Here is a 15544-nt window from a genome sequence, read left to right on the forward strand (position 1 = left end):
TTATTTTATTGAGTATCTGTATTTTTTACTAGGATATGGAAAGTCGAAGTCAAGTTCTTCTAAATTAAAAATTTATACATATTCAATGAACATTTTAAGATAAATTTGAATGTGATTGAGTTCCTGATTGAAGTTCTGACTCCACTCCTAAAGGTATATCTATATAGTAATTCCGACCTTCGATGCTTCGATAAATGAAAGAAATTACCTCACATTTTTTTTACTCTAATAGAATCTGAGTCTAGTTTTCAATTTTTCATAATTTACTCTCATTTTGTTAACCACTAGACCAGATCATTGGATTTCTCTTAATGATACTGTGCGGAATCAGAAATTTTTACAAGAGGATTCAAATGTGAAAATGCAACAATTGCGATACAAACGTATGATCAAAATCAATTTTGAGTCATTTTTTCCGGCTACACTAGAAAATTTCTTAATATAATAGGATCCAACAAATTTATCATATATATACATGAAAATAAAATAAAAAAGAGGGTATTTTGGTGCACTAATCCTCTGCTATGTGCGAGGTTTGGAGAAAGATCGGATCACAATGGTTTATTATATCCAGTCTTAATTGTATTTCTGTAAAAGAATATTTCGACAACTCAAACGCGTGACCTTCTAATCACATGACAATAATTTTACTAATTACGCGAAAGCTCCTTTCGATTTATCATATATACATAGGAAAAATAAAAATAAATATGTCTTACCCTGGAAAAAGGGAATTCAATTGAAAACACTTAAAATACTAACACATTAATACTACGAGTGTGTTGGCATGATGGAAAATTCAATTTTCTCATATTTGTGTTGAAATTTACTTTCCTTCGACCTTATGATCTTAATTAATGGTAGAATACTTTCACTTTCTTTTTAAGTCTCAAAATGTTTTATAATATTTACTTTCCGTTCAAGGGTAGGGTTTACATTAATTCCAAAATATTTAATTTCCTCCAAACACGTACATGTAACTCATTACCTGCCTTCTGCCAATGAAAACAACTTTCACCTTTTCCTATTCAAGATATTTCCTCTCTATAAAACTAGACGGATTCTTCTTTATTTTTATTACTCATCAAACTTGAGACATCTTTAGTTCTTTCCCAAAAATTAATTAAAAAAAGAACTCAAATGTCTAAACAATGGATGAGCCTAGTTGGAGCATTATGGTTACAGTCTATGGCTGGAACAAACACAAATTTCCCAGCTTATTCTTCTGAAATAAAAAAACTCCTATCAATTTCCCAAATTGAACTCAACAATTTAGCATTTGCTTCTGATGCTGGAAAATTACTTGGCTGGTTTGCTGGAATTGCAGCTATTTATTTACCCCTTTGGTTAGTCCTTTTAATTGGTTCAATTCTTGGATTAATTGGGTATGGGGTACAATATCTATTTCTTACAAATCATATACCTTACTTATCCTATTGGCATGTTTTTTCACTCACTTTTTTAGCTGGCAATAGTATTTGTTGGATCAATACTGTTTCGTATATCGTATCGATTCAGAATTTCCCGTTGGATAGACAAGTTGCAGTTGGAATATCGACTAGTTACATAAGTTTAAGTGCCAAGATTGTAACGGATATAGTTGATGTAGTAAATGTTTCCAACTCGAGTAAAAGGGCTGAAACATATCTCCTAATGAACTCTGTTTTACCCCTGTTTTTCGCCTTTGTTGTTGCTCCAGTAATTCGTGAGACGAAGATTGAGAAATCAAGGAAATTATCACATGGGTTCAAACTTATGTTCGTTATAACGCTAGCAACAGGGACTTATTCTGTGATCACCAGCATAAAGCCTGCGATTTCAAAGTTATTGCCAAGATTGTTGAGTTTAATTGGAATGGCTATTTTCTTGTTGCTACCAATTATCGTCCCATTGGTTGAAGGTACCAAAGAACATTGGCATGGGAAATGTTGGATAAGGAGAGATCCAAGAATTTGTGATTTAAGTAAATTGGAGGAAGAAATCAAAACACCACAAGAGGTGAATTGTGGGGTTAAAGAAGAAAATGAAGTTGGATTTGCTGTAATGGAGGAAATTGGAGCTAAGAAAATGTTGATGAAGTTGGATTTTTGGTTGTATTTCTTTGTATACTTGTTTGGTGCAACATTGGGTTTGGTTTATTTGAATAATTTGGGACAAATTGCTGATTCTCGTGGATTCACTGCGACATCTTCATTGGTTTCATTATCATCTTCATTTGGTTTCTTTGGTCGTCTTCTACCTTCACTCTTCGACTACCTCTTCTCCAGGTGAGAAATTCTCTCATTGTGCTTATGAAAATATTCGAAATTTACTCGTCTGACTACGTCGTATAATTTTTTTATTTTAAAAAGTATCTTTAGCTTTCTATCAAAAGTTGCTTATTTCTGAAGCTCAAACCTGAAATATTTAGTTATGAAATATTACATATATTGTCTTCATATTGAGTGTGTAAATCATATTGATAAATGAAATGAAAAGTAAGCTATTTATAAGGTATTAAATATCCTTAATGATGTGAGTTTTTTTTTTTGAGAAAACCATGTAGATTTTACCCAAGATGAATACTATCATATCACGTTAAGAGTATTATTGAGTTGTTTTAGCCCAACAACGAGTATCAAAGTCAATGATTCGGCGAGGTAAGTATGGAGATGGCAGCAATAGCGTAGAGACCGACTTAGTGCCATCGGTTTGCAAAAAATAAATAAATAGGGGATCTAGTTGCGCCTAGTTTAAGGAGAAGATTGTTGAGTGTATGTGAACAAGTCCGACATTGATAGCTGAAAAGAAAAATAAATTATTTATAAGATAGTGAATATTTTTAATGCTGTGAGTTTTTTTAGAAAAAATAATAAACGTTCCATACCCAAAGTTAAATTAATTTTGGAAGATCAATTCTGAGACAATTTTATCAAGAATTTAGAGATCATGGGCACTACTGCACCATACTTGTTGCTCGTTCTTTTAATGCTTTTAATGCAAAAGCAATTCTTGAAAGAATGTTAGTTGGTAGTAAAATTTAATGAGCCGCTAGTTATGGTGGAAGACATTAATTTGTGTGTTAATATCAGATAGCCCAAATATAATCATCACCATTCATTTCTTTTTCTCCTGTAATTTTTAGACCAAGTGTTTCTTCATGCATTAAATTAAACACTAAATAAGTATCAGTACTTGTATTAACTAGCTTGGTAAGATACGTACTTCGTGTTTTTATCATAAACACAAAATATTTGGAATTGCCTGGTTTTAAGCAACACAAATGTCATATCAAATTATATACGTATTTGACATGAGATTTTTAATTTGGAGTTATGACACATAAATGATAGGGCAAGTTATACATTTGGTCTGTAAGCCAAACATAATAACATCCATTAACCATCTATTTTTTTAGGTGACGATTTTACGATTTATAGTTATACAAATATTTATGATTTATTTTAGACCACAAGTTTCAAAAATTATTTTTTCTTTCTTAAATTTCTCATCAAATCAAAATACCACATAAATTGAGACGAAAGTACTATTTATGTCGGGACACCATTCTTTTAAATTTAAGCTTTTCCCAACTTACTTTATTGATAGTTCATGATAGTTGATATATTTCAGTATCATGCATATGTCTTGGCCCAAAAATAATTTGATGTATATAGTTACCGGTTATTGTCCTTTACTTAACCTGATAGTGTAAATATTCTTTTAACATGGTCAATCCATTAGATCCTATGCTAAAAATAATCCATGATTATCATGAGTGATCATCGTGGACAATATAGGTCCTACATTTTTCAAGTTATCATATCATAATGTTACGAATAGTTACATGTTATTATATACTATCAGTGCACTGAACTGAAACTGGTCGATCTAATATTTATTTCAGGAGTAAATATGCAATATCAAGACCAGCTACCATAGCAGTGACACTAGCACCAATGACAGGAGCTTTCTTTTTACTACTCAACAATAGTCACATATCTCTATACATCAGCACAGCTATAATTGGAATTTGCACTGGAGCAATTACTTCAATTTCTGTTTCACAAACAACTGAGCTATTTGGGACCAAAAATTTTGGTGTTAATCACAATATTGTTGTGGCTAATATACCAATTGGATCATTTTTATTTGGGGATTTGGCAGCTATGCTTTATAGAAGACAAGGAAATTCATCAACAAGTGATCATGGAAGTTGTTTGGGGATACATTGTTTTCAGACAACTTTTATTTTATGGGGTTGTCTTTGTTTCCTAGGAACTTGTCTTGCTTTTATTCTTCATAGAAGAACACAAAAATTTTATACACATTTACGTGGAGGAAATTAATAGATAGTAGTATTAACTTATAGAGTCAATTAATTACCTTATATTAGCTTATTTGAACTACAAACTGATACTTTATGTGATATTTTTTAGTATTAATTTATGTACGTTATATATAGTATATAAAATGTAAATAAATGATTTTGTAAATGATAATGTACTTGTATACGTAGTATTATTATTTTATATACATAATATATTTTAGCAAGGAAAGAATATTCAACTGGCCACCTTCAGTCTATGTGGCTATGCCATAGGCACATTTAGTAAAAGTGTTCAAAATTCTGCATACACAATTGATTTTTATTTGGCAAGGTGAAATCGAGAATAGAATATATATTCAGCGAAAGATTTATATGTTGATGATGAAATATTGTAAGAAACTTACAATAATACAAAGAAAAAATGTCAATTTTCTCCTGTTGAACCCAAAGACACTGAGTCATAATATTATTGCCAAATTATTAATATGAGGATTAAATGTTGACGTAGAATGTAAGGTAGGTGTGAACCTTAAATAAAAATGTACAACCAATTTATCAGTGCCAACTGCATTTTTAATTAAAACAGTTTTAGGGACCCCAATAATAAGACCATTTTAAAGTTCTCTGTCCAAGGTTTCAAAAATGATGGAGGGTACGTGGGAGGCTTATCGTACTTTTACGTATGGTCATGAAATTTAGCGGTGAGCGTTTGGACAGTTTGAATTTGATATGGAAGTTCCAATTTATTATTTTTGTATTAAAAAAACTACAATCTAAATTCAATTTAAATAAGTTTGGATTGGATCGAATTTCTTAAATTTGATTTCGAATTAATTAATTTGAATATTTTAAATTTTTAGTTTTAAACGTGTACGTTGAGTTCTTCTTCTTGAAAAAAAAAATATCTAAATAAAAAAATCATAATATTTGCATTAGTAGTTCTCCGTTCTTATCACAATCATCCAAATAAAGTGGGTAAGCAATAGAACAACCATTATCAAGGAAATTTAATAGAAAAATAAATAAGGGCATATAATTATATGAGCTAATGACTAATAGGTACGTAGGATATATATTATTGGACTTGATAGTATTGGATCTATCAGTAATGGATTAATGTCTAATAGATAGGACTACACATAAGGTACAAATTTTTTGGATATTCAAAAATCCAAAGTACCAAATCCATTATTCAAGTGAAGTTTTCAAACTGCTATTATATGATTACTTAAAAAAAATAATCATAAACTAATTGCGTATTTGATTCCTTAGTTATTTGATAAAATTATACTTTGTCTTTGTGATATCTTATCAGATACATTTAACGTTCAATTACTTAAAATTTATACTTTTGATCCCATTATTTATAAACATTTCCAAAATTTCGGAATTATTAATTTTAGACCTCTTAAAGCTTAGAAATAGACTAAATCGATGGGTAAAGGATATACCTTAATGATATATGTGATAATTAAATTTTATCCTTTTCTCTATAAATATCAATAACGTTTACTAAAAATTTTGCGTACGCCACTGATGAAAAGGTTAATATTAGAAACTATAGCCTTACATATGCATGGTGCGTAAGTCACATTACTACGCAATCAGAAGACCGAAATTCCTTCTTTTATAATTTGCAGAAATTAGGAAATGGAAAGAGGACCATTAGCTTTCCATAAGTACTTGTAGCCATATAAGTGAAATATGACAGCCTCTCTACCTTCAAATAGGGTAACTGGTAAACTCTGCGTATATCTATTCTAATTTTTAAATTTTACTTTGTTGAATTATATGAAATATATTTTTATTGTAATTTTTATGCTTTGAAATTAGTTATTGTGATATGCTACGTACTTCTTCTCCTATCATATAAATTTAGAGTCAAATGATTATTACTCCAATAATAGTTATTATCTCTAAAAATATTTTTAAAATTGAAGCGAAATTTGAAATCAAGAAAAATAATGACTTTCTAAGATAATACTACTAGTTAAACTAGCTAGTGACCATCTGAGAAATCGACGTTATAAATTCATTTTTATATTTTTTTAAATACAAATTTGGGAGTTATTTATGAACAACGAGAAGAGAAGTTATTTTATGGTTCTCTTGAACATTTTGCGTTCACATATGTAAATAACGTAGTAGGTTATTATGGCCATATATTATCATTCAAAAGTACTATATCAATTAATTGACCTTTTTCTCTTATATAGTTGTAGTAGTAAACTGAGGGAAAATCAATTATGTCCGTCGGATTATTTTTTTTCACACAAAAATGTGCAGATATTGTAATTTTTTTTTTAAAAAAAATTTATAAGAAAAATGACGTAATCCCCCAATTTTTAATTATATTTTTACAAAAATCAATGAACAAAGTCGATTTTTGAAGTGCATAAGTGCAATTGAAGAGTATAAATAAAACGCTGAAAATATTTCATCAAAATGTCTAATCGAGTGGTACCAAAGTAGGTTCAATTTCAATTAGTAGCTACATTATTTAGGTATATTTTTGAAAAATCCACCCTGACAAAAACCAACGGACAGGATCACATGTCACTCAATTTTAACCGATCATATCCGTTGATTTTACGAAAGCGCCGTAAGCAAAACCAACCATATATGTACAGTCTGTCGACAAAACCAACCATATATGTACAGTCCGTCGATTTAGCGTTCATATTTCTTAAAAAATCAGCCATTTTCGTCAGTTATGACTCATTTTTTAATAATGATTATTATCCTCCAAAATATAAAGGAGAAATATATAACTCAAAAATAATTTAAAACGAACCACTCGTTTATATTATATTATTATTGTTATGTGATTGTTATTTACTTAGAACATCCATTCACCCACTGCGTCGTGTATTACATTTAATACATGATCTTCAGAATCTAGCTCGGCCAATTAATTAAATGTATCATATTCCTACATGAACATGATTGGACATAAAAATTGTGAATATTTTTTTCTTCGGAAATCTAACGTACAATAATTAGTATTGGGGTCCAAACAATTGGAGGAATATACTAATGAACCAAAAAGTTCTCAACCACAATGCAATTATCTTTGATAAGTCATGTTTCACCCTCAGAAAAGTCCCACCACGGGATTAATCGAAATCCAATGCAAATATTGAACACGACGATCAAAACAATCATCTAACTATATTATAGGTGCCGGAGACATATATAGTATATACTAATGAACCTAAAAGTTTTCAACCACTATTAGTTTGTATAACAACAAAAACAGTATTTTTTTCTCATCTAAAGTCTAAAAGCAGGCCTGCAAATAATAAATTTTGGGAGAAATGGTTGATGGAGGACCATTTAAAGAAAAAGTGGGCAGATGAATTTAGGAAGAATAACTGAACTGAAAAAGTAAAGTGGACAACAAAGTTTGTTAAGAGTTAGGTATTTATGTTTACTTTCTATATAGCCAAACTAACACTTGGTAGTACTATCCTCTAATAAGTTATTTGTTTTTTTTTCTCTATATATGTTATTTTTCCTTTTTCAGAGCCTTATAGAAGGACAAAGATCAGGCACCAAGATTGTGCTTCACATGAGAATTATAATTATATTGTTTGAGTAGAAAAATTAATGATGTCAATTGAGGTGAAGGTTGTGGTAGATATGATCGACTAGAGGAGGGATTAATTAGTCCATAAAAATATGATTTACTCAGTTTGGACGGGTTGAGCTTGACATATATATCTACATGCATAGCACATCAATTTGCGCATAGTCTAAGTTAGCTAATTTAGGTTAAATACAATTGGCCTCTTTACGACTGTCACTATATACCGAACATTTCACTATAATGATCAATGTTTTTAGTTGAAATTGATTTTCATGTTGTATTGTTAAATTACATGCTTTCAGTAATAACATTTCGTTATATGAGCCAAGAAATATTCGAACAAATGATATTTATTTTATCAGAAGGTTGTTCAATCGTACATAATTTAAATTGACTTATAAGAAAACTTGTTAAAATATTAAGAAACACATTTTTTTTGTTTGTTTGATTTGTTAAATATAAAAAGTTTTGTAGTTTTGTTTGGTAATTGGACATATTATTATAAGAAAACAAATGAAAAAAATATGAAAACTTAGTTAGAGTACTTGGGCAAGTTCGTCTATTACCTATATTGTCCGAACTCATCTCCTTGGGTAATGAGTCGTCTTTGTTAGAAAGCACTTTACTCCTCAATGTGGGATTTTTTGATACAAATTCAAATTTAATCGGGCTACAATATGAGTACTAGACACAGAATAAGATGTTAAAAAAGTTCTAATGTTCAACTCATCATAACACAACTGATCTTAAATTTAGAAACTTAGGAATTCATTATGACGCAACTCATCTTAAATTAGGGATTCACCAACTCATTTATTAATTTAAATTATGTTGATCTTTCCAAATTCATATCCATCCGTTTATTTATAACGCAACTCACCATACTCGTAAATTATAAATATAGTGTTTAATTTCCTAAAGTAAAAACAAAACTAGGACGTTGAAAAGAATGGAAAATTTTATTTTTTACTCCTTTTTTAGTGGAAGTTATACTCACTCGATTATATCTAGATGTATTTTTCATTTATATATGATGTATCTTTTGACTTGTATGGCTGCTTAGAGAAAAAAGATGGACTAATTATCAGATTCTTCGATAATTAGCCTGTTCACACTAATCACCAAATTACTAATCCAATAGTCCTTTATTTAATTGGAAATTGAACAAACCCAACCAATTAATTTTATAATAATCTGTATGAAATGTGAAATACGAACACCCCAACTATCAGATACTTTTAGACTTTTTATTTGTTTATTATCTTTATCTTTCAAAAGCTACTTTTTTTTGTGAATACATAGTGATAGGGGATAAGTAAAAGAGGAAATAAATTGATTGAAGCAACATATCACACCATTATAGTGCAGGATGGAAATAACAGTTCTATATTCAAAATTCATTTGACTGATTAATTTAAAGGGAAAATAATATTTATATCTCAAAAAAAGAAAGTATTTATCCTTAAATGCTCCATTATTTTTATACCTTTTTTTTTTAAAATGACATAAATTTATTTTAAAATTCTTGCGCTGAAATCATGCTGACGTCTACACCCATCCATCATGATACCGATAGAATATCAATATACCGACGGAGTATCACAGAGAATTAAGCTCAATCCTATATGATACGGATATGGTATCAATATACAGATGGAGTATCACAAAGAATATATTTTTTACTAATTTAGAGTTTAATAAATAAGATTGTCATTTTAACAATTTTCTCTTAATTGTTTTATTTTTATTTCATAAAAAAAGAGCTCAATCATGTATGATACCGATAGGGTGTCAATATACCGACGTAGCATCCCAGAGAATTAAGCTCAATCGATAGGGTATCAAATACCGATGGAGTATCACAGATGATTATTTTATAGCAGTGATGCTGGCGTCAGCATGACGTCATACGCGAAATTAAAAGGAGAAAGTGGGTAAGAGGGTAAATAGTTTGGGTCATGAGTCTATTAAAGATAAATAGTTTGTGTTGGTTCCAATTTGAGTAAATAGTTTCACAATTGAGTTTATTTTGATTAATTTTCCCTAAATTAAATTTGTATCACTATGGCCCGTCCCATTAAAAGAGAAGCTGCTTTTTATTTGAAATTTTTCTATTTATGAAGCTTGAGGCCGATATCTCTCATATTAATACCTGAAAATCTGAAACACATACATGTTACGTAATCAACAGTAAATATTTATTCAAATCGGATGTTACACCAACTCAATTCAGTTTACCATGGTTAAGTAAATAAACAAAAATATGCATTAATTTATACACATAATATACGTTCATTAATTTGATATAAACACACACAGTTTTTACTATCTTTACTTTGTAAGCAAGAATATGCTATCTTATCCTTCTAGAGAATCTTCACTGTTTGACCCCATGACAATTATTTTACAATATATATAAAAACAGGCAGATTATCAACAAGCTACTAGGGTGAACTTTGACCTAATGCATACTAAGTGGAAATTAAAGTCAAAGATTCAACCATAATCATCATCTATAAAATGCAGCATATTAATCATCTCCATCATAATTACTACTTAATTAACTTGCTATTATCTCATACATTTTAAATCTAGCCTTTGATTTTTCTTCAATCTTCTTAATTAAGATGGCATTTACTTTCTACTTGTCTGTGTTTTTAATTATTTTTTCAGTAATTGGACTTTGTTCGGCAGATTTATCTTCGGACTACTATGAAAAATCATGTCCAAAAGCTATGTATACGATTAAAAACGCAGTCGCAAATGCTGTGACGAACGAGCGACGCATGGGGGCCTCGTTGCTCCGTCTTCATTTTCATGATTGCTTCGTTAATGCATGTTAATTCATTCTTACACTTTGGTTTTTCAATCGATTTAATTCCCGTTCTATTAATATTACAACTGTATGAATATATAGAGTTCATATTACACACCTTAAATATTAGTTTGGTGTATAGTCGATTGATTGATTTGATTTTAACTAGTAGTGAAGTGGACAACTTTTGATTATATATCTAGCTATGCGTCACGCTTTATTTGTCGTTTCTTTTCAATTATACTGTTACACTATTGATAAAAAGATATATAGATATATCACTTATTTGCTTCATATAAAAACACATCATATATCGCTATATAGATAAAAGATAGTAGCTAGAGCCTAGAAAGACTATATAACATGGTTAATCTTCAAATCAAGTTGTCGACTTTAACTTTCATTTATTTATTTTTATGCAAAATATTTATATGTATTTGTTTTTGACAGGGATGTGATGGATCTGTATTATTGGATGATACTTCAGATTTTACTGGAGAGAAATCAGCGAGAGCAAATTCAAATTCACTAAGAGGTTTTGATGTGATAGATAAAATCAAATCTCAAGTTGAGAAAGTATGTCCTGGAATTGTTTCTTGTGCGGATATTGTAGCGGTTGCTGCACGAGATTCTGTTGTACTTGTAAGTATTTTAATCTCATAAAAATAGCCATAGATTCAAAAATTATTGAAAAATAGTTAATTTGTGGCATTTATAATACTGTCATTAGGTTCGAACATAAAAAACGAAAGTCTATCTCAATATCATGGGATGGAATTCAAGAGAATATTGTTATGAAGCTTCATTTTTTTTTAAAGTTCATAGTCCTTGACTACACCATGGATTTCAAAAATCATGATAATATCTTGGATTTTGCGTTTATTAAAGTTTGAAATCCATGACACTGTCATGGTTCTTTTACGTCAAATGTGTCTATCTTTTAAATAAACTTCCAAACACTGCCTATCTTTTAAATATCGGTCGGAAATGGCTATCCCATAGAATCGTTGCAATTTCAATTTCCACAATAATTTGGGCCATAATAATCATTATATCTCGTTGAATTTGGGAGAAATTTCGCAAATAGCCACTATAATAAACTCATATAGGCTCCTTAGCCATAGTTTGTACATTTACGGATTGTAGCTATAGTTTCAGTTGCCTTGTTTGTATAATTCGCAGATAATATCATTGAGCTATTTTTGTATAAACTCAAAATAACGAATTTATACAAACACAAATATTTAAGCTTTAAACAGTTATATAAATAATATTATACGAAATTACATTATACAAAAGTTGAATTACATAAACCTGAGAATTATACAAATTCGAATCGTAATTAACGCTAAATGTTAGTAATGTATTGTATACTAGTTAAATTGTAATCATATTAACTAATTAACTAATATATATTTGCTTATTTGCGTAATTTTTCCTTGAATTGTTGGATCAGTTAGGTGGGCCTTCATGGACAGTCCAATTAGGGAGAAGAGATTCAACAACAGCAAGTTTAAGTGCAGCAAATAATGATATTCCTTCTCCTTCATTGGATCTTAGTGACCTTATTACTAACTTTGCCAATAAAGGCTTCATTGCTAAAGAAATGGTTGCTCTTGCAGGTAATAAACTTTTGAGGTTTTTATTTATTAAGATGATTTTGTGTAAAAAAAATATTAAAATATAATAATAGCATACCAAGTGTAATTTTACAAAGTGGAATCTGAAGAGGATAAAGTATATGTAGACTTTATCCCTACCTTGGAGATGATAATTTATTATTATTCTAATTAAAAATAATAATTCAAAATGAATATGTAGGCTCAAATAAAGCAAAATGCACAATTTATATGTGTTGACACCGACATCCACACCGTAAGTATAATTGTTTATACAAATCAATGCAATTTAACATGATGTAGAACACCACTTGCTTTATCGTCCAGCTTACTAATTAATTCATGTTGTTATGTATGTGTACAACAAATGATCATACATACATTATCGTTGTATATAATTTAAATCTGTTTGATTCCAATTATTTTGCAAAGTATTTAACTTATGGTGTAATTAAGTTAATTTTTACACAAATCAGTGGTCTAAAAGGTTACTGATTTTATTTTCAGGTTATTAATTAGTTGCTTTTCTGTCTGCTGAAACTAGATTTGCTTGTTTATATATCTCGATCTTGGTAATATATAGTCCATAACGATTAATATCAAAGCATGAGCCTATTATTGAAGCAAATTCAGGAGGCCTATAAACTTTCAATTAGAAGTAGGGGTTGACTTGTGAGAGAGCGCAATACCTTATAATTATGATTTTATACTGTAAGTTTATAGAGGTTAAATCGAGAAAAAAAAGAGTGAAGTTAAGTAATTGATATGTATATTTTCATATATAGGTGGTCACACAATAGGCAAAGCACAATGTACAACATTTCGAGAACGTGTGTACAACGAAACAAACATCGACTCATCGTTGGCTACATCGTTGAAATCGAACTGTCCTAGTACCGGTGGAGACGACACTCTTTCATCACTTGATGCAGCCACCCCTGTATTATTCGACAATCATTTTTACAAGAACTTGGTTAACAATAAAGGAATACTTCACTCGGACCAACAACTATTTAGCGGCGGTTCAACGGACTCTCACGTGAAAACTTATAGTACTCATCCTATAACGTTCGATACTGATTTTGCAAATGCTATGGTTAAAATGGGGAATTTGAGCCCACTTACTGGATCCAATGGCGAAATTCGTACCAATTGCCGAAAAATCAATTAATTAATTATGAGTTTTAAGTAATATATATCGTCAGTGCACTAATTATAAAAATTGTAATAGTAATATTTATGTTGTTGTGAGTGAACTCAAGTGTGTATCGTGTTTGTGTTTTGTTATAAGAAACAAATGTTTGCGTGAATAAAGACTTCAATTTTTACTTGTGTTTATTATAGTACTCGCATTGTTTGTTTTATATATTCTTGTGAAATTTTGTTCAAGTTTAATAAATGAATATCTTTGTGTTTCTATTGCAATTTATAAAACGTCTAGGATACAGTTTAAGTATCTCTTTTGAACAAATTGAAAATTTTATTAGAAAACAATACATCACGATTTAATATTTTATAAATTAATATTGCAAAATTTAGATAACAGTCTAATAATTTATCCGTAATGATCAAAAAATATATATGAGCAAACATTAATTAAGCCCTAGTCTAACATTGTCCGGAAGGGTAATTTTTTGAGTCAATATTTGGACCAGAAGGATAATTTTCTGAGGCAATATTTGGACAACCTTTTTTTATAAAAAAAGGGAATAAACTTAAGTTTCCAGTCATCCAATCACTTAAACTAAAAATAATCAATATATGTATAACTGTGTATAATTTATGTTTATCTACTAGGAAAAAATTAAAGAGTAAGCCGGCCGGCTAATTTGAACAAAGAGTACTCTACAAATTAATCAAAACAGGGATTATTGACCACCAACATCTTGAGATTGAAGAACTATAAGAATAATTCTGAAACAGAAAGAAAAATTAAAATAAAAATGACTCTGCCCCTGAATTAACACATACATCTAAGTTGACTCACGATTGAAATTATTTTAATTAAAAGGCCATTGTATACTTTAAAAGCTACATATTTTTCTACAAAAAATAGGTACCATACGAATTAATGGCTGCAATTGAATTGAAACTAATTAATAACCCATGTGATCATGACTTAGTAATAGGAATAGTGTCGGCCTATTTTTGAAATATTCAAATATTATTTTGATGTTAATATATATATATATATATACTAAAATCATTTTAAAATATAGTTTTTAACATTCGCTCTTAACTTAGATGAACTTATATATGCACAGAGCAACATATTAAATCTTATATTGTACTTTAGATCCGTTTCTATGGACATATATGAATCGATGCCTAATCGGCCAAATGGTAGCATGGTGAAGAAAAAAATAATATTCCCATCGTATTCTTTCTTTCTTTATTAGTATAACTTATTTCTTTTACTTGCCAATTTAGAAATTAATTTAGAATAGAGTGGCTAGCTAGCCTATGATCTGACTAATCCTACTCTATTGATGACCTCCAGACGCCAAGAGAACCTAACCCACATACGTTATGTTATATAAAAGATACATTCCTTGCTCTCATTTTAATTTATTGACACCATGTATAACTAACACACTTGGTAAGTTTCCCAGCTTAGGAAAATTAGATTATTTTTATAGTTTACTTCAAATCAAAACTCAAACATGGACTAGAGAGAGTTATTTGAATGGTAATTAAGCATTCCTCACTTTTAACAGTAAGGCTTAGAGCAAAAAAGGCAGAAGCTCTTAAAGAGAGGTGAAATAAAATTAACAAAAAAAAAGACTCAAACATGGAAATTTAATTAACGTTATATGCTACTCCTATAACAATAGGAATCTAATTATTTTTAACAGCCTACATAGTTTATTAATGGTCACTACTTTGTCTTGACATCAAAAATGATTTTCAGTTTTCTTAAGGAATCTCTCGATAGTTGCAAAAATCGTTTTTAAAATTAGCAGCAACGAATAGAGAAGACCTAATTAATGTTGGGGTTTTTAATTAGTTATATTTTAAGAGAGAAGAATGTTTACTCATAAGATGCAATTTAATTAGTTACAGTAGCATATTATCTAATTTTTGAGATTACAACTATATAAACGACCTATTCAGTGAAATTTCACAAGTGAGGTTTAGAAAGGGTAGATTGTACACAAATTTCACCCCTATCATGTGGAGGTAGAGGAATTGTTTCGAAAGACTCTCGCCTC

At 29.6% G+C, this 15544-nt stretch overlaps 2 protein-coding genes across 2 annotated transcripts; both read left to right on the forward strand.

Moving 5' to 3' along the window:
* Window positions 1-1065: 1065 nt before the first annotated feature.
* Window positions 1066-4497, forward strand: LOC129901490 (protein NUCLEAR FUSION DEFECTIVE 4). Its single transcript, XM_055976687.1, has 2 exons — window positions 1066-2267; window positions 3887-4497. Exons 1-2 carry the CDS (start codon window positions 1141-1143, stop codon window positions 4326-4328), a joined length of 1569 nt encoding a protein of 522 aa, XP_055832662.1. The 5' UTR covers window positions 1066-1140; the 3' UTR covers window positions 4329-4497.
* Window positions 4498-10455: 5958 nt separating this feature from the next.
* On the forward strand, window positions 10456-13643 carry LOC129900558 (cationic peroxidase 1-like). Its single transcript, XM_055975558.1, has 4 exons — window positions 10456-10732; window positions 11164-11355; window positions 12170-12335; window positions 13118-13643. The coding sequence occupies exons 1-4, from the start codon at window positions 10526-10528 to the stop codon at window positions 13501-13503; spliced, it is 951 nt and encodes a 316-aa protein (XP_055831533.1). The 5' UTR covers window positions 10456-10525; the 3' UTR covers window positions 13504-13643.
* The last annotated feature ends 1901 nt before the right edge of the window (window positions 13644-15544 follow it).

The sequence above is a fragment of the Solanum dulcamara genome, chromosome 8, assembly GCF_947179165.1.
Source record: "Solanum dulcamara chromosome 8, daSolDulc1.2, whole genome shotgun sequence".
NCBI classification, from domain to species: Eukaryota; Viridiplantae; Streptophyta; class Magnoliopsida; order Solanales; family Solanaceae; genus Solanum; species Solanum dulcamara.

Excerpts from the sequence above, each read along its gene's own strand:
- LOC129901490 (XM_055976687.1), top strand. The coding sequence starts at position 1,141 with ATGTCTAAACAATGGATGAGCCTAGTTGGAGCATTATGGTTACAGTCT. Across the intron at positions 2,268-3,886 it reads TTCGACTACCTCTTCTCCAG|GAGTAAATATGCAATATCAA; the intron begins GTGAGAAATTCT and ends TATTTATTTCAG.
- LOC129900558 (XM_055975558.1), top strand. The coding sequence starts at position 10,526 with ATGGCATTTACTTTCTACTTGTCTGTGTTTTTAATTATTTTTTCAGTA. Across the intron at positions 11,356-12,169 it reads CACGAGATTCTGTTGTACTT|TTAGGTGGGCCTTCATGGAC; the intron begins GTAAGTATTTTA and ends TTGTTGGATCAG. Across the intron at positions 12,336-13,117 it reads AGAAATGGTTGCTCTTGCAG|GTGGTCACACAATAGGCAAA; the intron begins GTAATAAACTTT and ends TTTCATATATAG.